This window comes from Cervus canadensis, chromosome 32 (genome assembly GCF_019320065.1).
Source record: "Cervus canadensis isolate Bull #8, Minnesota chromosome 32, ASM1932006v1, whole genome shotgun sequence".
NCBI classification, from domain to species: Eukaryota; Metazoa; Chordata; class Mammalia; order Artiodactyla; family Cervidae; genus Cervus; species Cervus canadensis.
Window position 1 is genome coordinate 19,016,486 of NC_057417.1, and position 21,748 is coordinate 19,038,233.

The 21,748-nt window shown below is 48.0% G+C and overlaps 1 protein-coding gene across 7 annotated transcripts in view; it reads left to right on the plus strand.

Annotated features, from left to right (window-relative positions):
* The window catches only part of LOC122433296 (katanin interacting protein), a 228,546-nt gene that overhangs the window by 73,552 nt on the left and 133,246 nt on the right, over positions 1 to 21,748 (plus strand). For 6 of the 7 annotated variants that reach the window (XM_043456082.1, XM_043456088.1, XM_043456085.1 and 3 more), the window contains 2 exons: positions 9,794 to 9,925; positions 14,930 to 15,058. In XM_043456082.1, the coding sequence (XP_043312017.1) occupies positions 9,794 to 9,925; positions 14,930 to 15,058 (261 nt within the window). The remainder of the gene's footprint in view (positions 1 to 9,793; positions 9,926 to 14,929; positions 15,059 to 21,748) is intronic. The other variant, XM_043456086.1, reaches the window with a different exon arrangement.

The window sequence follows — 21,748 nt, forward strand, 5'->3', positions numbered from 1 at the left end:
CGGAGCCAAACCCTTTCACAGGCTTGTAGCCAATTTTTAGCCCGAAGACAGAAGTTCCTGTTGGAATGGTGGCCTTAGGTGACTGGTTAGGATGCTATAGGGTGAGTAATAGGATGGGTATTTTACCTCATATGGGGTCAGGGCACTGGCCAGTTTAGATCTGGAGGCTCATGGCAACAGTTGACTGCTATGGGGCTTGGTCAATTCCAGAGATTTTTTTTAAGTTAATTAATTTATTTTAATTGGAGGCTAATTACTTTACAGTATTGTGGTGGTTTTTGCCGTACATCGACATAAATCAGCCGTGGGTGCACACGTGTCCCCCCATTCTGAATCCCCCTCACATCTCCCTCCCTACCCCACCCCTCTGGGTTGTCTCAGAGCTTTGAGTGTCCTGCTTCATGCATCATACTTGCACTGGTCATCTATTTTACATACGGTAATATACATGTTCTAGTGCTATCCTGCTCCTCACCTGTGACCTTGGTATGTTCTGTCCTCAGTCATGTCCGACTCTTTGCAGACCCATGAACTATAACCCAGGGCTCCACATATAGCACATGTTCAGATCTATGGTAAATACTAGGGCTTCCCTGATGTCTCAACAGTGAAGAATCTGCCTGCAGCGCAGGAGACACTAGTTAGATCCCTGGGTTGGAAAGATCCCCTGGGGAAGGAAATGGCAACCGTTCCAGTCTTCTCGCCTGGGAAATCCCATGGACACAGGAGCCTGGCGGGCTGTAGTCCATGGGGTCGCAAAGAGTCGGACACGACTGAGCATGCACATGCAAACAACAAGTGAACATGAATGGTAAATACTTTTTATCAGCCCATCTTTGCTATAACCCCAGAGGTACGTGAATATCCGCATTGTGCCACTAAAGAAATTGAGGCCCAGAGGGGTAACAAAGTGACCTGCTCCCACAGATACTGACGGAGGACAGTAGGCTGAGGTTTGGACCCTTGGCCTGTGACTCCAGACCCAGTGGTTCTGCTTCTCTGCTGGTGCTTTTGTACATCTAGGATGAAATGGGCAGGGGTGTTCCTGCCAGCCCAACTCCCAAGCCTCATCTCGCTGCTGATGAGCAAGGCCCTCGGGTCACACAGCCCGGAGGCTTCCTTTTGTCCCCAGCAATGAATATTAATTTCCCATTAATGAGGCCTTTCTCCACTTCTCACTTCAGACAGTTCTCCAAGCTGTCTTGAGTGCCTTCTATTATCAGGAGCCGTTATTTGCGTCTTAGACAGTGACTTAATGGCTGGCCCCGGAGTCTGTGCAATTTAAAGACTTGGCCTAAGATTAATTAGCATCCCTCCCTGGTCTCTCCCTGTGGCCCCACACTTCACAGGGCCTAATCAAGGCTAATTCCCTGACTTCCTGATGCCACGAAGGCTGTAATTGTCCTTCTGTACCCAATCCATCAGGGGTCAGTCAGTGCCTAACAGTGGAGACCTCCAGAGTATTTGAATCATAAATGAATGGAAGGCTGGGAATGGGGGGAGTGCTTACAAAATCCTTGGGCTGGTAAGAGGATGAGGTTGAGCTGGGCCTCCAGGAGCAGTATACCCAATATCCTCGAACAGGCCGGCCAGGAAAGCTGTTACCTAGGACACAGGAGGGAGGATGGGGTATCAGCCTCAGGAATGTGTCACCTGGGACCTCCCTAGTGGTACAGTGGACAAGGATCCGCCCGCCAGGGCAAGGGACACGGGTTCTATTCCTGGTCCCGGAAGATCTCACATGCTGCGGAGCACCCATGCCCGGGTGCCCCAACCATTAAGCCTGTGCTCTAAGAGCCAGGGAACCACAACTACTGAAGCCCACGTGCCCTAGAGCCCCTGCTCTGCAACAGGAGGAGCCACCGCCATGAAAAGCCCACACACACTGCATCTAAGAGAGTAGCCTCCGCTCGCCACAACTAGACAAAGCCCATGCACAGCAATGAAGACCCAGCACAGCCAAAAATAAAAAAATTAAGTAAAAGAATGTGTTACCTGAACTGTAATCGAGGAATCAGGAAGCCAGTGCCACAGCCGTTGGCCTCCGAGCGACCCTGTGTCTGCTAATGAGACCCTTGGAAGAAAGACCTCGCTCACAGCTCACCCAGCCAGGGTGGGACGTGGATGAAAACACTCCTGGCCTCTACCGCATGCTTGGCACAGACGCAGCTGGGTGTGTCCCCTTCGTCTCCACCTCACTTTGGCTGTGCCTGCCTTCCACAAGGCCATCGGATTAGCCGAACCCGTGTCACATCCAGACCCTGGCTAAGAGGGAGTTTAGGAAACGCAGTGTCTGGCTTTCTGGCCTCTACTGAGCCGAGAGGCACCCCCAGAAGAGGGTGAAATGGGTACTGGGGGGACACCATCCCATCGACTCTGCTCCACCCACACAGTCCTTTGGGGACCACCCCTCAGAGATGGAGACAAATATAGGAGTCTTCAGAAGTGGCGATTGGACTGGGAACCAGTCATGAAGGAAGTCATCCATTAAGTTAATGAACATGTATTACCATGGGCCAGGCAGTCTGCAAGTGTGCCCAAAACGCCCCAGTCAGGTTCAGTTCCTGTCCTGGAAGATCCGACTGTGAAGACGTGGGCACAGCTCATCCTGGGAGCAAGATGTCACAGCTGTGCTCCAGCATCTGGAAGGCCAGTCCGGTAGACTCTGAAAGTTAACCACTTGAAACCTGTGGGTTCGATTTTCCCCCCAGATAATGGTTTTGGGACTCACACAATTTATAAGAGACTTAGTCACTTGGTAACACTTTAATTCAAAAAATTTTATGTATTTTTTTTAAAAAGCTTGATTCCTAATTCCCTGGGAAAATGGAAAGATCTAGCCCCCAGGCTGGGTTGCCTGCCTATAAGCAGCCATCAGCTGTCCACTTCTTCAGGCAAGAGCACCTGGCGGCAGGTGACAGGCAAGTCCAAAGGGTTAAGAGCACAGACTCAGGGGCCGGCAGCCTGGGTTCCAAGCCTCAGCTGCACCACTTACGAGCTGAACCGTCCTGGAGAAGTGGCTTCGCCTCTCTGTGCCTGTCTTCTCTATAAGCAGGGTTGGTAATGGCACCCTCCCCATCGGGTAGTTAATGAGGATTGAATGACTGAGCTCGCCCAGCAGTGCCCGGCACAGAGGAAGCTGGCAGTGAACGGCCCTGACTGTCGTCATCAGCCACGGGGAGATGCCGACGGCAGCTTTTCCCTCCAGCATGTTCTTTCATTCATTCAGTCCTTCATTCATTTTGGGACCATTTACTGGAGAAGGAAATGACAACCCACTCCAGTACTCTTGCCTGGAGAATCCCATGGACGGAGGAGCCTGGTAGGCTGCAGTCCATGGGGTCGCAAAGAGTCGGACACAACTGAGCGACTTCACTTTCACTTTTCACTTTCATGCATTGGAGAATGAAATGGCAACCCACTCCAGTATTCTTGCCTGGAGAATCCCAGGGACAGAGGAACCTGGTGGGCTGCCATCTATGAGGTCGCACAGAGTCAGACACAACTGAAGTGACTTAGCCTTTTCCTCCTCTGGGGGATCTTCCTGATCCAGGAATCAAACCCTCATTTCCTGCTCTTCAGGTGGATTTTTTACCACTGAGCCACCTGGGAAGCCCTGGTTTCTCTGAGCGGCCCCTTAAACTCTGTTGAGGCACACGTAACCTTTCCACTGACCAAGCCCAATGCCACTTCTGGTAGAATAGAGTTCCCTCCTTAGGGTCTTGCCCGGCAACTAGGAAGCACTTTTGGGTGGAGCTGCCCTGATGGAAGGGGCTGCAGGTGCACACACTCCAGGACCCCTAGGCCAGAAGGTGAGAAAGTCATCCATACACTGGCCAAGAGGCTGACCACTCCACCTGTAAACACCTTCCGGACTCTCCAGTGCTGGAGGGACCAGGGACCCAGATGGCCATGCTGGGCTTGCCTTCTGAGCGGCTGCCCGCGCAGTGGATCGGGCTGGTGGTGATAAATGGCTCTAGTTGCTGCTGTCCTTTCTTCCCCCAACCACTTCTCGGCCTTAGATCTTTCCACTGCTATCAATGGATTAAGATTTATGGCTTCCTCAGCCTTGTAATACTTGGGTGGACAGCGGCCTAATCAACAGAGCCGTCGTTTACCAAAATGCTGTCAGATTTGATGAACGTCATCGACTCTTAGCATTAAATTGGTAGTGAAGGGATTGGCCTTCCAGCAATTTACTGTGGGGTGGGCTTTCCTTAAAGGCCTGAAAAGCAAGTTCATTGCAATTATTAAAGCCCAGGTTTTGTTCTCACTCTGCTGCCGTATCCGGTTTCCTGTTGGGGGTCAGGCAGCTTAAGCACCTCTAGGAAAACTCACAAGTGAAAATGTGAAGCATAGGGGACCCTTCCCTTTGTTTTGTTTTTTCTTCCCCCCCCTGAGTTTTGAAAACCCCTGCAGTGAGGACAATAAATGAAACAACCCACAAAGCATCAGCTTTACAGTGACCTTGCTTGACACAGACCGTCAGAGCACAAGCACTGTTAGTTGTAGGAGATCAGGCAGATCCAGGAAAACCATATCAAATAAGATCGATTTATTCCCCACCCCAACCCAAAGCTGTGTCTGTCAGTATCTTCGGAGCTCTCCCGCCCCTAGAGGGAGCCATTTACATAGTGCACAACCTTTGCAACCACCCAGGTCACCCACCTCTCAGCTTTGCTCTCTTTTTTTTTTTCCTAAGTGATGATAAGCATAAATGCACGCCTCTCAGAATACTGTACTAAGAAGGGTGGCGATACACAAAAACTCTGGGCATGACACTGGGCTGAGTGTGGCTGAGTATAGAACAAGCTGGCCTTGGGCTGGCAAACTGGTCTGTGGGTGTTTAGGTATGTTTAGGGGCTTCCCTGGTGGCTCAGACAGTCAAGGATCCACCTGCAGTGCAGGAGAACTGACTTCGATCCCTGGGTCAGGCAGATCTCTTGGAGAAGGGAACGGCTCCCCACTCCAGTATTTTTGCCTGGAGACATGCATGGACAGAGGAACCTGGTGGGCTGCAGTCCATGGGGTCACAAAGAGTCAGACCCAACTCAGCGACTAACACTTTCACTTTCACTTCAGGATGTTTAGGGCTTCTGAACCCTGTTCCACTTTATGGTTGATAGTGCAAGGGACTACCAGATCTGGGTGCTTGCAAGTAGGCAGCAGAGAGCAGCTGCTCAGAAACGCCCACTCTGGGTAAAGCGGGGAGCCAGCCAGAACCTCGGGCATCATCTTTGCAAGGACATGAAGGTGGGAGGCAGGGAGCAGGCTGGTGCACCCAGGGGCTGGCTCCTCGGCGGCAGCAGGTGGGCGTCCTCGTGTGGGTGGGGCTGCTCACCACCTCCTCTCCGTGGTGGCAGAGGCACCTCCTGGGGCTGGGGCGGGAGAGCCGGCCAGATGGAAGGACTATTTATTTCCCTCTCCAGCACCCACTCAGCATTTAGAAGCTCTTTCTGGACCACATTAGTTTTGTCACATGTTGCTTCATAAACACATTTTTCCGTTATATGTGCTGAGTGGGTTCCTTGAGGCCAGGGCATTGGTTTACATTTTTTTTCCCCTATCCTCATGTTTCCAGAACCTTGTTATGCAGTTAGCACTTGGTAAGGACTTGCTGATTAAGTTCCTTAATGCCCTATTGCAAACCTGTCATACCTTGGTGAGGCAAGTAGTTGTGCTAAGCTCCTTGGAGGGAGGAGGGAAAACAGGACAGAGAGGACAGAGAGACACACACATTGGACTCTTCATGAACTGGACTGCTTTCTTATATTTGCAATTAAGATCAAGCCAGTAGAGCTGCATTGAGCCCAGCTCTCTCACTTGCCAATGGGAAATTCCCATTTCAGGCATGGCTGGATCCAGGTGCTCAGACAGGTGCTTAGACATTGTAGCAGGGCTCATTCGCCATCACCCAACTCTGCTTTTTTCCATGTTGTCCTGGCAGAACCACATTGGCCACCAGCAAGCAGCCCCCAACTTACATTCTGTCACCTGCTGTTGCATCTCTTCAGCTCCCCTAAACCTATCACTCAAACAGCATGGGCCAGCGGGATCTAATGCTCAGACTGGCCAGGCCAGGGCCAAGCACTCCCTCCACCCCTGGGTGCAGTTCCACATGAACACTTGGATTAGGGGTGGGGAGGGGGAGGATTTCCCAAAAGAAAACCAGGGTGCTTTTACCAGAAGACAGGGGACTGCATACTGGACTGGCAGAAGCAACAATGCCCACCGCCAAACCTCAGAGACGTTCTGATTTTACACTTCGTCCACTTAATGTGTGTTTAAACCACCTGGGGTCTTGTTAAAATGCAGCTTCTGATTCCTGCATCTGAGATGCGGCTTGAAACTGTATTTCTCATAAATTCCCCGGAGAAGCCAGTGCTACTGGGCCCTGGATCACACATGGAGGAGCAAGGCTCTTGTCCCAGGCCTCCCTTTCCAGATAAAGGAGTAGAAACCTTGGAGGGGCCAGGCTGCACCCCAGGCAGGGTCCCTGTGTGCAGTGGTCCTCCCTCCCTCCTCCTCTCTTGTACCGTTTCTTCCCAGCATTTGAATATTATTGAATGATTCCTGGGAAAGAGGGAGGGGCACATGGTGGAAAACCCATCCCAGCCATGAACTTCAAAGCCTTCACAGTTTCACCCTGACCTGGGGTAGGGAAGCCCCCAAGAGCCTCCTGGCCTGGAAGCCCCAGTTCTATGAATTCTGTGGCACCCACCCTCCATGGACCCCACTGCTGGTGCCAGCAAATGCTCTGAAAGCATGCTGATGAAGCCTGGGAGGCAGTGATACCCCACGGGGAGCCAGAGCCCAGGGCAACAAGGTTGATGGTCGAACAGAAGGTGGGTGGAAGTTGTCATTCTGGAAACAGCCAGGTGCACTTAAGAGTCTGGGGAGCGTCACCACATGACGGGGTGGCCTGTGAAGGAAAACGTGTCCCAGGGCCCCTTCCTTCTGTGTTTCTGCCTCCTGCCTGTTCTCCACTGGGGAGCTCCCTACCTGCCTTTTCTGCCTCTTACGCTCTTTCTCCAAGGCCTTTTCCTGGAATGATCTACGGCCCAGCTCCTGTGTCTTTAGTGTTAAATAGTCTCAGGAAAGTCTTGAATCCCTCTCTGATCTCCCCAAAGGCTACTCTACCCCAGCCTGGACACATTTCTTCTTCACTTGCCTGTTGGGGGCAATACAGCGTGGAGGTTCAGAACTGGGGTCAGGCAGCAAACTACAGCCTTGGGGCTGAATTCAACCACAGCCTGTTTCTGTAAATCAAGTGTCTGGGGGACACAATCATGCCCACTGTTACGTGTTATTATTTATCTTGTGGTGATAGTGGTAAAGAACTCACCTGCCAATGCAAGAGACATAAGAGACTCGGGTTCAATCCTTGGGTCAGGAATATCCTGGAGGAGAGCGTGGCAACCCACTTTAGTATCCTTGCCTGGAGAATCTCATGGACAGAGAAGCCTGGCAGGCTACAGTCCATGGAGTCGCAAAGAGACAGACATGACTGAAGCAACTTAGCATGCATGCACGCATTTATTTAGGCAAGGCTGCTTTGAGCTACAATGAAACAATGGAATACTGTAGCAGAGACCACAGGGCTGGCAAAGCCTTTAAGTATTTACTCTACAGGAAACTGGCCCATCCCTGGTTTCCAGTAAGGCCCCTGAAGCCACCCTGCTGGGATTCAGATCTAGACTCTGGGGCCTCCTAGCTGTGGGACACTGACCACATGGCTTACAGCCTTGTGCCTCGGTTTCCCCCTGGAGTAGCTGTGAGGACTAAAGGAACACAGGCCCCTGAAGCTCTTCATTAGGTGACTTGGTGTCCAGTGTGATGGTGGCGGGGTGGTGGGCATGGGCAGTGTGGATGCGGCTCAGAAAGGTCTTCCGTCCTGACCACCACGCATCCTGCAGGGCAGCAAGGCTCAGGATCTTCATTATCAAGATAACGACACGGTTTACTATGTTGAGGGGAAGCTGCATCTTATCCCGGGGAGTGGAGGTTCCTAAAGCTCGGGCATCGGGAAATGCAAGCTCTGAATCACTGATGACTGCCCCTCGGCTGAGAAGTAGATCAGTACACGGGGCTTGGTGGACCCCTCCTGACCCTCAGGTGGTGGCTTGGTGGTTTAGTTGCTCAGTCGTGTGTGACTCTTTTGCGGCCCCATGGACTGTAGTTCCCCAGGCTCCTCTGTCTATGCGATTTCCCAAGCAAGAATACTGGAGTGGGTTTGCCAGTTTCCTTCTCCAGGGGATCTTCCCAACCCAGGGATCGAACCCGGGTCTTCTGCATTGGCAGGTGATTCTTTACTACTGAGCCACCAGGGAAACCCATAAGCACATCCGAATCTCAGAGCGACATTTAAAGAGGCCCTGGCTCTCAGATTTGTGCACGCGCACAGCCTCACCGATAGGAGGGATCCCCTTAGAGTTTGCTCCCTGGGCACCTGACTTGACCCTCACTCTGTCCTGGCCCCAGTCTTGTCCACCAAGTCCAGCACAGCCAACGCTGGGAGTCAGAGCACTGATCCAGTGACAGTTTCTTTCCTTGTCTAACCGAGCAGCTTGCTCCTGGGTTCACGATGGATGAAATAGACCCTTGAGCGGGAGGTCTGGCCCCTTTACTTGGTGCCGTGTGGGGCGAGTAGTGCAGCCTCATTATGCACTGGATGGATTACTAGGCTGACAAAGCTGCAGATACTCAGGGGCCAGGAAACAGTTATGCTTGGCCCAGACATCTGGTATGTGAGTGTTTGTGTGGGAATCAGCGTAGGAGAAAGAGGCTGGGGCCGGGTCATAGGGGCCTTCACATGGGGTACAGGTCTGCCTGTGAAAGCAAGGGGACCCAAGTGACTCTGGCTTCAACAATGTGAAAGTTGGTGTCTCCAGCAAAGATTAGTGGTGGGCCATTACCTTGCTCCAAGAGGTGGCAGAGGAGGCCAGGCACAGCCTCTTTCATGGCTTTAGCCTCCTCCACAGACCTCCCCCTCCCCAAGTGTGCTCAGCAGCTTGCCATCACCTCCTCATTCCAGCTGGCAGAAAGGGGGTCAGGGCAAGCGTGGGCCCTGCCTCAAAGATACACACTTTCCTCCCTCACCCCCACATCACTGAGGCCAGTGCTCACCTGTTCCCCCACCCCCAGTCACTGGGAATGCTGGACACACCACATTCACTCCATGGAAATGCAATACAAGAAAGGGAGGGGAAATGGACATTCAGGGGACACAGGGCCAAGGGGTGGGTTTCCCAAAGAATGACTCAAGGAATGCTGGGAGGACAGGGTCCCACCACACAGCTTCCATGGCCTCAAAAGTTTGCGATCTGTTTCATCTGTATTTTATTGGATTGGCCAAACAGTTAGATGTGATGGAAAAACCCGAAAAAACTTTTTGCCCAACCCAGTATTTTTAGGACTGTCCCCAGCGTGTGTGGAGGAGGGGACGAGGGGGCCTATCAACGGCCCTGGGAAGTCCTGGTCCCAAACCCAGGCTTCCCTAAACTTATTTAGATCCCAAAGCCCATTTGGGGAAGTTGGACACTTACTGAAATTCTACTGATATGTCCAAGCATAAAGTTACTAAAAAATTCTACTGCACACACTTCGGGCGTCAGAACCAGTAAAGACTTGAATAGGAGTGGTTCAACCCATCCGGCCGGCCTGTCCAAGGTGGCACCCAGCCGCGTGCACCCTGACCCTGACCACCTACCAGAGTCCCTACCACGCTCGCCCCTCAGAGGAATCAAGGAGTTTGTTTCACCATATCTGAAACCTTCTGGCTTTTTGTGCCTAGAAATCTGTGCAGATCAGAACGGAAGCTGGCCCGCGGCTCTACATCCAGCCTCCTCCGGACTATGCTGAAGATTCTGAGCCATGTGGGGATGTGACTGTCAAGGTGAAGGATGCTTCTGGGGACTGTCCACAGGTAGGACTGGCTTCAGTTCGGGGCTAGAGTAGCTCTCAGGGATACTAACAGTTCCTTATTTCCTTCCTTCCTTCACAAGAGCCTGCCTTCCTTCCCTCTTGCACTTATTTTCTGCACTTTAATGAGCATACAAACCTTGCACTAGACGCTCTGCTGGGAACCCATGTCCAGAGGTCAGCAAGGCTGGTGTCTGACATAAAAGAGGCACCAACATATAATCCCTCTACCGAAAGAGGGAGCTGAGAGGTGGGGCAGGGCATACAGGGACCAGGAGGGAGAGGATCTGGGATGACTTCCTGGAGGGAGTGGCATTTACCTGGTTCCTAAAAGCTGGAGGGGAGGGGAGGTAAGCTGAGCTGATAACCTGTCTGCACCTGTATGCATGCGTGCTAAGTCACTTCAGTTGTGTCCAACTCTTTGCAATCCTATGCATGGTAGCCCGTCAGGCTCCTCTGTCCATGGGATTCTCCAGGCATGAATACTGGAGTGAGTTTCTATACCCTTCTCCAGGGGATCTTCCCGACCTAGGGATCAAACCCATGTCTCTTGCATCTCCTGCATTGGCAGGCAGTTTCTTTACTCCTAGAGCCACGTGGGAAACCCTGTATCATGCACCTGCTGGTAAATATTTTGAATATCCAACCCCCCCACCCCTACCACCCAGGCCAGCAGAACCACACACGTGGAAACACCCAGAGGCCCATGTGTAGCTGTAGCTCAGAGTCCCTGGCCATACAGCAGATGACAAGGTTGACCCCTGGGGTGTTTCCCTTCCCTTCCTCCAATTGTCATTTCATTTCTGAAATCCTTGGAATTGCAACAGTAAATCCCAGTCTCCCTCTCACCATACATTTGTTGGGTACCCACTTTTGAGCATCAGGCTCAATCCTGGGCATCAGAGACACAGAAAAGAGCAAAACTGACAAGGCTCTTATTCTTAAGTAACTTATGTTCCAGGGGGAGAGACAGACAGTAAAGAATTAAATCAAAAGCTCAGAAACCTTTCAAGACATGCAAAGTAAAAATTAAAAGTGAAATACAAAATTTTAAAAAAGAAGAAAATCAAGAAATAAATAATGTGTTCTAGGGAAAAAAAAAAAAAAAAACCCCAGAAAGGGGAGATGGGACAGTGTGGGCAAGAGGGAACATTAGATGATAGAAAGGGAAGAAACACTTCTCTCAGGTGTGACATTTCAGCTGAAACTTGATGGATAAGACAGAGCCGGCTGCGGAAAAGCATTCCAGGCAGAGGGAACGGCAGGCACAGGGGACCAGAGGCTGCGTTTGTTCAAGGCGCACGATGCAGGCATGATGTGAGCGAAGGGGAGTTAGGAGGTGATGACGTCAGAGGAGCAGGGGGGCCAACCAGACAGTGTGCACAGTGAGCAGGTTGGGGGTGGGGATGGAGGACGGGGTTTTATTTCAAGGGCATTGATTTTGTAATTAGGATGAGTGTATGGATTATCGCCACGGTTATGTACAAGCTGAATTTTAGAGAGGAGGCAAAGTCAAGCTGCTGAGCCAGTCCTGCCCCATTTGCTGAGAATGAGATTGTTCAGCCGTGGACCCAAGCTGCAGATTCCACAGCCTCCCCAGGACAGACTCTTCCTTCCGCCCGCCGCTTCTGTACCTGAAACCTGCTTCTCTGGAATGAAAATGACTCACAAAGGAGACAGGAATGTCACCCTGGAAACATTCCTCTGATCACCGTTGCATGTTGGTCTTCCCTTCTTTGCTCGTCAAGGAAGGACAATTAAGGAGCAAGGGATCACTTTGTTTCACATTCCGGCTGCAGAAAATCTGAACGTTAATTGCAAATTTTTGTTCTTCCTGGATTAAAAAAAAAATTCTCTTAAATGGAAGGACCCAATGACCTTGTCTCTGTAAACAGTCCATAGAAATGGGATTTTGCAGTGGGCAAAACTGTGGACTTTATTGCCTTCAACACCCACCTCCCACAGAACACACACAACACACACACACACGCTTGCTTTTGAATCAACCAAAGGTTCCCTGCTCAGGAGGAGTCTGTGCTAACAGCTTTCAGCTTCCCTTCGCTGGGGAGGCTGGTTTAAAGCCAAGCTCAGCCCCAGCCCTGCCTGCGTGCCCTTCAAGCATGTTAATCCTCTCTCCTCCTTTGGCCATTTGGTACCCCCCACCGCCACCCCCACCCCGTTAAATGAACATATATTCCTTCCTTTGCAAGCTCCCAAGCTCCCTGCAACACCAGGCAGCCTGTCCCTCACAAGCTATTAAGCTCCATTAGCATTCCTGGGTGCGCCTGCTGTGGAGCAGCATCGCCCCACTCGCCCGCACTTAATTTTTTCCACCGTGAGTGCTTGATTGTATTTCCTCCTTCCCTTTTTCTCCCCATCTTGAGGGGGCACTCCGTGAGGCTTCACAGTCAATTTCCCCTTGGAGTTATTTTCCTCCTAAGTGAAAGAGTAAAATGGCCACGCCAGGTTTCAGCAAAGGCAGAAGACTTAAGAGATGCAATCTGAACAGGGAAAGGAAGGGGAAAAAAAAGGCCTGGCTAAATATACTCAGTCCCCCTCACACTGTTTGCAAGTGCAGCCTGAAGTGGAGCAAAAGGAATTGCTGTCCGCGTGTGTACTTTTCATCTGACCTTCACTGCTGAAACACACCAGCCTTTTCGCCTTCCATCAGATCCTTAGTGAACTTCAATTTCTCCGCGCTCTGAGTTCACAGATTGGGCATGTGCAAGCATGTTCTGTTGGCCTCCACTCCCCTCCCCCATTGACTGTGCTTTTTAGAAAGATGTGAGTTACTAGCTGACATTTAAGAATCAGGAGATTCCGTGTCAGTCTGCACTGGGGGCTTTTCTTGAAAAATCGAAAGATTTGGGAATCACATTCTTTAATAACAGCCATGCATGGAGCTAGGGGATAGCTGTCCCCTTAGACAAGTGTGTGTTTCATATACCATGGTCCCCACCACATCTGAGGCACCATCTAGATGCTGGATATAAAGCAGACAAGTATATCGTATGCCACTGGGCAGAGTAGGGCTTCCATAGTGGCTCAGACAGTAAAGAATATTCCTCTGCCTGCAATGCAGGAGACCTGGGTTCCATCACTGGGTTGGGAAGATCCCCTGGAGAAGGGAATGGCCTCTCACTCCAGTATTCTTGCCTGGAGAATCCCCATGGACAGAGGAGCCTGGCGGGCTAGTCCATGGGAGTCACAAAGAGTCGGACATGGCTTAGCAACTAACATTTTTTAACACTAGGGCAGAGTGAGGAGCGGGAGGAAGTGGGCAGAGGTTGCCGTGTTACATGGGAGGAGGGAAGTGCCCGTGATGAGGTGCTGTGTGACCAGGGGCCTCGAGGAAGCCCGCGAGTAAGCAGGTGGAGCGGAGCTTCCACACACAGCGGGAAGCAGGCACGGAGGCCCCCAGGAGGGAAGACAGCACACAGGCTGGTGTGGCTGGAGCTGAGCCGGCAAGGGGGCAAGGCCAGGGACAGAGCCAAGGCTCAGATGACATTGGGCTTTGAGAGCTGTGCTCAAGATTGAGGGATTCTACTACAAGTCAGAGGAAGAGCCACTGTAGGGTTTTGAGCAGCTTAACAACTCCAGGGGAAGGAGGGCACCTCTTTTTCTTTCCAGAGGGTTCTGGTCAAGTGCCTGATCCTGGTCACGTTGGCTCTCTTTGGGGTATGTGTTGCAACGGTTAATAAGTCTCCATCAAAATGCCTTTGGCTCCATTTAAGGACCAGGAATGAAAGTACATATTGTTTTCTGTGATTAAGTTATCCCTTTTCCCCCTGATAATGCATGATCAATATGAAAAATTCAAAATGATACAAAGAAAAAAAAAGCCCTCTCATAATCCCACTGCCCTGGAGACTATTACTGTGAATAGGTGGGTACATGACTATCCAGACTGGAAATTGCATATATACATTATATTCCTTGAAAGTATATATCAATTATATCCGACATGAGATAGTTGATCTGAAATGTTCTGGTCCTGGACTATTCCCAATGAGTGGTGTTTTCTGCGGTATATATCAGTTATATCCAACATGAGATAGTTGATTGGAAATGTTCTGGTCCTGGCCTGTTCCCAATGAGTGGGTGTTTTCTGTGGTTAGTTATCTCGTCAGTCCCTGAGAGCATGACAGGTCATGGGAAGAAGGTATGCCCACTGAGGCAACTTCCAGAAAACCTTCTTGAGTTTTTCTTTCCATCGTGTAGATCCTGGAGCGGCGTGAATTAGATGTTAGCCCACAATTACAATTCAGGGCTTTGAAGTCATTGTTACTTGCTGACACTTAGAGACCCGTGCCAATCCGTGTGGCACCAGGAGGGCTGCCACATATGGACTCTGCCGTGGCCCATGACATCTCACCCACCTGTTGGTGCTGTGTAGATTAGGTGGCGGTTCCCCCACTGGTGGAGCATCCCCCAGTGACCCGCCTGTCCCACTCTGTCCCCAGCAGGGCTCTTCAGTAAATCCCTTCAGTCACCCTCCATTAATTTCAACGGTGAGACTTAAGGAGGGTTGGTTTTTGTTTTTTTTTTTAGGGCAGTTCTCTAGCTTGGGAACTTCTGCAGTTTCAGATTACCATATAAATAACCTTTAAGCAAGTGCCTTTTTTCTTCCTTACTTTCTTTCTTTTTTATTGTTCATTTCACATAAATGGGATTATACCATCCAGGCTCTTGATAGTCCCACCATTTTTAGGCAACAACATACTGGGGCCATCTCACAATACCTGTATCACTCAGACATCTGAACCCACTTCAGCCACTGAAACAGTGGCTCTGGTTGTTGGTGGCCCCGAGTGTGAATCCTGGTCCACTTAGCAGCCGTGTCTTGAAGTGATGTTGGTAAAGCAGGGGTGAGTTCCAACAGATGAACTTGAAGAGTGAGAATGAATGAGGGGAGGCCTGGAGACCAACAGAGGGGAAAGAGGACCCCGTTCATCTCCAGGGATGTAAGTTGCTTTTACCACGCCCAGTTCTTTCTCCTTGTCCTTAGGATACCAAATCTCCCACCAGCACCACAGCCTGTGATTTTAATTTCTCCCTTCTGAACGCAAAAGGACGCCCTGACCCTCCAAGCAGTATGGACAGAGAAAGGATCCTCTTAACTATTCAGGATGTAATGGTAAGATGGACTTTCAGATCCTAACTGTCAGAGGTCAGGGTCTTCTCTGTACTAAAATAGCTGGGCCATAGGATAGACCCCCCCACGGGAGAATCTCCATTTACACCTGGGAACACTGCACAGATCACAACAGGATTGGATGTAAAAAAAAACCTCTGGTCCACCCACCAGGTTTCAAACAACACATGAGAGACTTGACTTGATACCATGCTTTGCTTTTCTTTTTTTAAATTGGACTATAATTGCTTTACAGTGTTGTGTTAGCCTATGCTGTACTACATAGTGAATTGGCCATGTGTATACATATGCCCCCTCCCTCTGGAGCCTCCCTCCTACCCCCCACCCCACCCTTCTAAGTCATCACAGCGCAGAGCTGAGCCCCCTGTGTTATACGGCAGCATCCCACTAGTTACCTATCTTACACATGGCTGTGTGTATATATCAGTGCTACCCTCTCAGTTAGCACCCCTGCTCCTTCCCCCGCTTTGTCCACAAGCCCGTTCTTTACATCTGTGCCTCTATTCCTGCCCTGCAAATAGGTTCATCTACACCATTTTTCTAGACTCCATATATATATATATATATATATATATGCATTAATATATGCTATTTTGCTTTTCTCTTTCTGACTTCACTCTGTGTGACAGACTCTAGGTTCATCCACATCCCTTTCATCATTTTCTTGAATGATAGTAAAAGCTCACATTAAATGAACACTTACTCAGTGACCAGTACTGACTGGAGAATAAATCATCCATCACTGCTTTCATTAATGCTGCGAGTTAAGTGCTAGGTGTTTTCATTCTCCTTTTATAGTTTGAGGAAACAGACATGAGAAATGTTGTCGCTTGTCCAAGTCTCAGAGAAGCCCAAACTGGAAACCCTGACCCCAGGACTCCTTGTTCCATGAAATTAGCAGTCACAGGCCAGGAATCACATTACGTTGTTTTTGCTTCCGAAAGGGCCCAGGTCTCCATAGGGGCATGGTCTATTATGAATATTATTGATGTTCTGCCTGGGAGGAAGGTGTTGAGAGGTGGCCATCCATCAGTTATGTTTTAAACAATGATGGAGAAGACCGCTCCTCTGCCAAACATTTCCCCACTGAACCCAAGGCTGGGAACATTGATGGAAAATGTTTTTCAAAAGTGAAATCAAATGGGGATACAACCAGACAAAGCCAAATTGAGGGACAGTCTATAAAACAACTGGCCTGGAGTCTTCAGAAATGTCAGTTGCATTAACAGACTGAGAAAGGCTGTTCCAGGTTAAAGGGGGCTCAAGAGATATCACCGTTCTGTAATGTGAGATCTTGGGGGGAGGGGCAGGTGGTTTAAGGATAGTTTGGGGAAAGTAATGAAATTTAAAAATTAACCATATTGTATAATACTGTAACCATAATAGAAAATAATATTGTGTTGATGTTAAATTTCCTGAATTCGATAATTGTATTGTGGTGATGTAAGAGAAGGTCCTTGTTCTCAGGTCTCAGAGAACTGGTGAAGAATTGATGAATGTAGGTGATGGGTATTGGGTATTCATTGTGCGCTTCTATTACACCATGCTGATAAATTTTCTGTGGGTTTTACATTTTTTCAAACTAAGTTTTTAAGAAGCTAGCTCATTAGGGAGGAGGTAAGCTGCTTCAATAGAGCTAAGCATCAGCAAAGAAAGAAATAGAAAAAAAGTGAAAAATTGAGACCTAGTTTTAAAAAAAAACAACTTAGGATTGTATTGATGTCAGTTTCTAGATTGTGCTATCATTATGTGAGATGTTACCATGGGGAAAACTGGATGAAGGGTACACGAGATGCTTGGTATTGTCTGCAATTAGTTCAAAATAAAAAGTAAAAAGCTAACTAAATAAAATAAGCACCAATGCCCAAGTTCCATCATCCAAAGGTTTTGATTCTGATCCTGTTTAGGCTCAAACAAGACTCCTCTTTTTAGGCTCCCCACGTGATTATAATTTGCAACAATATTTGAGAACCTGGCTTCCCTTGTAGCTCAGCTGGTAAAGAATCCTCCTGCAATGCAGGAGACCTGGGTTCTATCCTTGGGTTGTGAAGATCCCCTGGAGAAGGGAAAGGCTACCCACTCCAGTATTCTGGCCTGGAGAATTCCACGGACTACAGTCCATGGGATCGCAAAGAGTCAGACACGACTGAGTGACTTTCGCTTTCACTTCGAGAACCACCATTATAAGGACAAGAGAGAGAGCCATGGATCCTAAAATTTGATCGGCACAGGAATCACTAAGGATATCTTGTTTAAGTTGCATGTATTAGGTCTATTTTTTAAGCTAAGAGACTTGTTTGTGGGCGGTCACTTAGTTTTTAACAGTTTTTAATTCCTGGGGATTCTGAATCAGGTCTGAAGATTAGTTCAGTTCAGTTCAGTTCATTCACTCAGTTGTGTCTGACTCTTTGCGACCCCATGGACTGCAGCACGCCAGGCCTCCCTGTCTATCACCAGTTCCCGGAGTTTACTCAAACTCATGTCCATTGAGTCGGTGATGCCATCCAACCATCTCATCCTCTGACATCCCCTTCTCCTCCTGCCTTCAATCTTTCCCAGCATCAGGGTCTTTTAAAATGAGTCAGTTCTTTGCATCCGGTGGCCAAAGTATTGGAGTTTCAGCTTCAGCATCAGTCCTTCCAGTGAATATTCAAGACTAATTTCAGAATATTCAGGACTGAAGATTAGAGTTAACTTCAAATGGAAGGAAAGTTTTTGAGATCATTTGAAGTTTGTGGCTTGGATTTGGGGACTCTAAAAGAAAGAAATGTTAAAATTGGAAGTTAAAATCTCCTCTACATCATATAAAATTAAAATAACTGTAGAGAAAAACAATAAAACAACAACCACAAAATTCCATAGGTTCACAAAAGCCAGAAAAGGATGGGAGGGGCTCTGCCCTTGTCTTCAAACCTCTTCCTGCACTTCTGCGAACTCAGTCAGGAGAGGATGTCACTTAATAAATGAAAGATGCGAAAGCATAATAGCTCCTGGCAATATCTCCTGTGTTACAGATCAATTTCTATCCAGAATATCGACCATACATATTATGAAAAGACTAAATTATGTTTACTATACATACTCTTTTTAAGAAGACAAGGAAGTCAATCTATTTTAGAAGTGTTTTAGTATAAAATTATTTTATTTATATTTTTGACTCAATTATTTTATTTAGGTTGTTTAAAGAGGTGAATTTTAGAGAGACAGTAAATTTTTTGTGTGTTATTAAGGCATTATTATATTAAGACAATGAATATGCACCGTTCATATTTGGTTTTCTCACTTTGGTCACATTCAAAACATGGCGCACGTTCAAAATATGTCTCCAGCTTGAGAAAAAACAATTCATAAGAAATAGGGACATGTAAGAGAGGATTTGTTGTTGTTCAGTTTAGTTCAGTACTCTCCAACTCTTTGCGACTCCACGGACTGCAGCACACCAGGCCTCCCTGTCCATCACCAACTCCCAGAGCTTGCTCAAACTCATGTCCACTGAGTCAGTGATGCCATTCAACCATCTCATCCTCTGTCATCCCTTTCTCCTACTGCCTTCAATCTTTCCCAGCATCAGGGTCTTTGCCAATGAGTCAGCTCTTCACATCAGGTGGCGAAAGTACTGGAGTTTCAGCTTCAGCATCAGTCCTTCCAATGAATCTTCAGGACTGATCTCCTTTGGGATGGACTGGTTAGATCTCCTTGCAGTCCAAGGGACTCTCAAGAGTCTTTTCCAACAGCACAGTTCAAAAGCATCAATCCTTCGACTCTCAGGTTTCTTTATGGTCCAACTCTCACATCCATACATGACCACTGGAAAAGCTATAACTTTGACTAGACGGACCTTTGTTGGCAAAGTAATAGCTCTGCTTTTTAATATGCTGTCTGGGTTTGTTATAGCTTTTCTTCCAAGGAGCAAGCATCTTTTAATTTCATGGCTGCAGTTACCATCTGCAGTGATTTTGGAGGCCAAGTAAATAAAGTCTGTCACTGTTTCCATTGTTTCCCCATCTATTTGCCATGAAGTGATGGGCCCGGATGCCATGATTTTAGTTTTTTGAATGTTGAGTTTTAAGCCGGGTTTTCACTCTTCTCTTTCACTTTCATCAAGAGGCTCTTCAGTTCCTCTTCAATTTCTGCATAAGGGTGGTGTCATCTGCATATCTCAGGTTATTGATATTTTAATCAGTTATGACTTGAAAAAAAAACTGTGCTCAAATTCAAGATGAGGGTAGATGCACGCATGCTCAGCCACTAAATTGTGTCAGGCTCTTTGTGACCCCTGTAGCCTGCCAGGCTCCTCTGTCCATGGAATCTTTTAGGCAAGAATACTGGAGTGGGTTGCCCTTTCCTTCTCTGGGAGATCTTCCTGGCCCAGGGATTGAGCCTGCATCTCTTGCATTGGCATGAGAGTTCTTTCCTACTGAGCCACTAGGGAAACCCAGGAAGGGCAGACAGGTATCAATAAGTGGAAAATGTATCCAAAGGGAAGGGCTTGGACACGTGACCTCAAGAGCCAGCTTCAACACACAAGCGTGTTTCATTGGCTGGCCTGGTGTTGTACTGTAATCATCATTGTTGCTGTTTTATTTTTAATTAGAAAACTTTTATTCTGAGCCTGAGCCCTCTGTTTGCCCTGGTCTTCACCACTCCACATAGTCTAATACCAAGGCTCCCATTACTATTTCACACAACAGTACATTTTCTGAAGATGTGGGAGTTTGTGGCTCCTGTTTTAGGAAGGAGAAAGAGCAAGATTAGACTCAGCAAGTCCAGAGAGGGTAGTTTGGGCTTTTCTATAAACTCTGGAGGGCCTTGGCTAAGTCACACTCTTTTGGAGCCCCATTTCCTCCCCTGTGACAAAAAGGAGTAGATTAGGTCTTTCCTGGGCCTGTCAGCTCTGAAATCATAAATCCCAGAGGGAGTTTATAGATGTTCCCGTATGCCAAAATCCAGAGGATTTTGCAGAGGATACATAATAGTTCGTGGAGCCCCCCTCTCATCTCAGGACTATTTCTGGAGGCTATTTGCAAGTTACAGACTTAGGGCTTGCAACACCCTTCCCCCACCCCAGATCTAAGTTTCAGTTTGGCAGAGACCTGCTGTGTCTCTGGTCCCTAGAAAAGTGCCTGGTCTAGAGTTAGTTTGCAAATCTTTGTAAAGCAAGTGAATTGAGTAATTGATTGATTGAATCAATGAGCGAGCATGGCAGAGATGTTGATTAGGCCCCCTGGCCAGCCCACACATAGCTGAGTTCAGTCATCACACCGCTAGGTTGTAATTATGGTGACAGTATTTTCCAAACTATGAATCAGGACACATAATCTGACAAAAGAATTTTTGTGCTGCTTGGGGTAGAAGAGTCATTTTGGGAGATGTAGCTTGGATTCTGAAATGTTGGGATTTCTGGCAGATGGTGCTAATTAAAATGAATATTTTAAGTGACATGAGTGGCTCGTTGGCAGGGTTTGGGGGGAAGAAGGACAGCACTTGGCTTGGGTGTCAGGGCATGGCAGGGCATAGTGGGGACATAGGGAATGGTCTCTACATAGCTCGGCCGACTTGTCATCATGTGGAAATAGGGTCCCAGTGACACCAGCCTTTCTAGTTATAAGAGAAGCCAAGTGTCTGGTCTTGTTTGTGTTGTGATTTTCTCCCATATTTTTACCTTGGTAACTAATTCACAAGGGCTTCAGTGATGAAGCCTGATGGCTCAGTGGGAAAGAGTCCACCTGCAATACAGGAGACACAGGTTCAGTCCCTGGGTTGGGAAAATCCTCTGGAGAGGGGAATGGCTACCCACTCCATATTCTTGCCTGGGAAATCTCATGGACAGAGGAGTCTGGTGGGCTATAGTCCATGGGGTCGCAAAAGAGTTAGACACGACTTAGCTACTCAACAACAACAGCAAAACTGATTCACGATTTTCTGTGGACCAAGCAAAATGTGCCTAGTCAGATTTGGTTTACAGACCACCAGCTTGTAACTTTTGATTTAGACAATGAAACTTTTGTTCCCTCCTGAGTTTTTTGTCCTTTCCATTGGTACTTGAGTTAGCCCCTCTGGTACCCAGAACCATCAGGGGCATGGTGTCCTGAATGAATGTACCCAGAGATACCTAGCTGGATAGCTCAGACCAAAGAACCACCTGGCTGATGGCATTAGACTAGTTACTGAGAAGGTAGGTCAGACAGCACAAAGCCAGCTGAGCAGAAATAATTCAGTGATGAGCATGAATGATTCATGTGGAGTGATGCTGAACAAGCACAAATATCCATGAAATGCAGGTCCAGATCTGAGAAACATAGTAATCCTTTCACCCAGTAGAGCATTCCTGTAAGTGAAGATACTGAATGGTATTTGACTTCCTAAAGCATCCTTTTCAATCTTCATAAAAATGTAAAACGATCTCTGAATCAATACTAGAATAAATAATCTTTTTTATTTCTTGTATTTATAGCCTACTTAGAATTTCTTAGGTATTTTCATATTATTTTGTGTCATTTTATATAACATCTAATATATGAGTGATTTCCCATTAGAAGAGATTCAGTTAAGAAGTAAGCTGAATAAAATAGGAAAAGCGCTCTCTACCCAGACAAACCAGGCCCAGCTTTCAGTTCTACTGAGCATGCATTCTTTGTCATTCATTCATTTATTGTTTTCTATTTCAGTTCA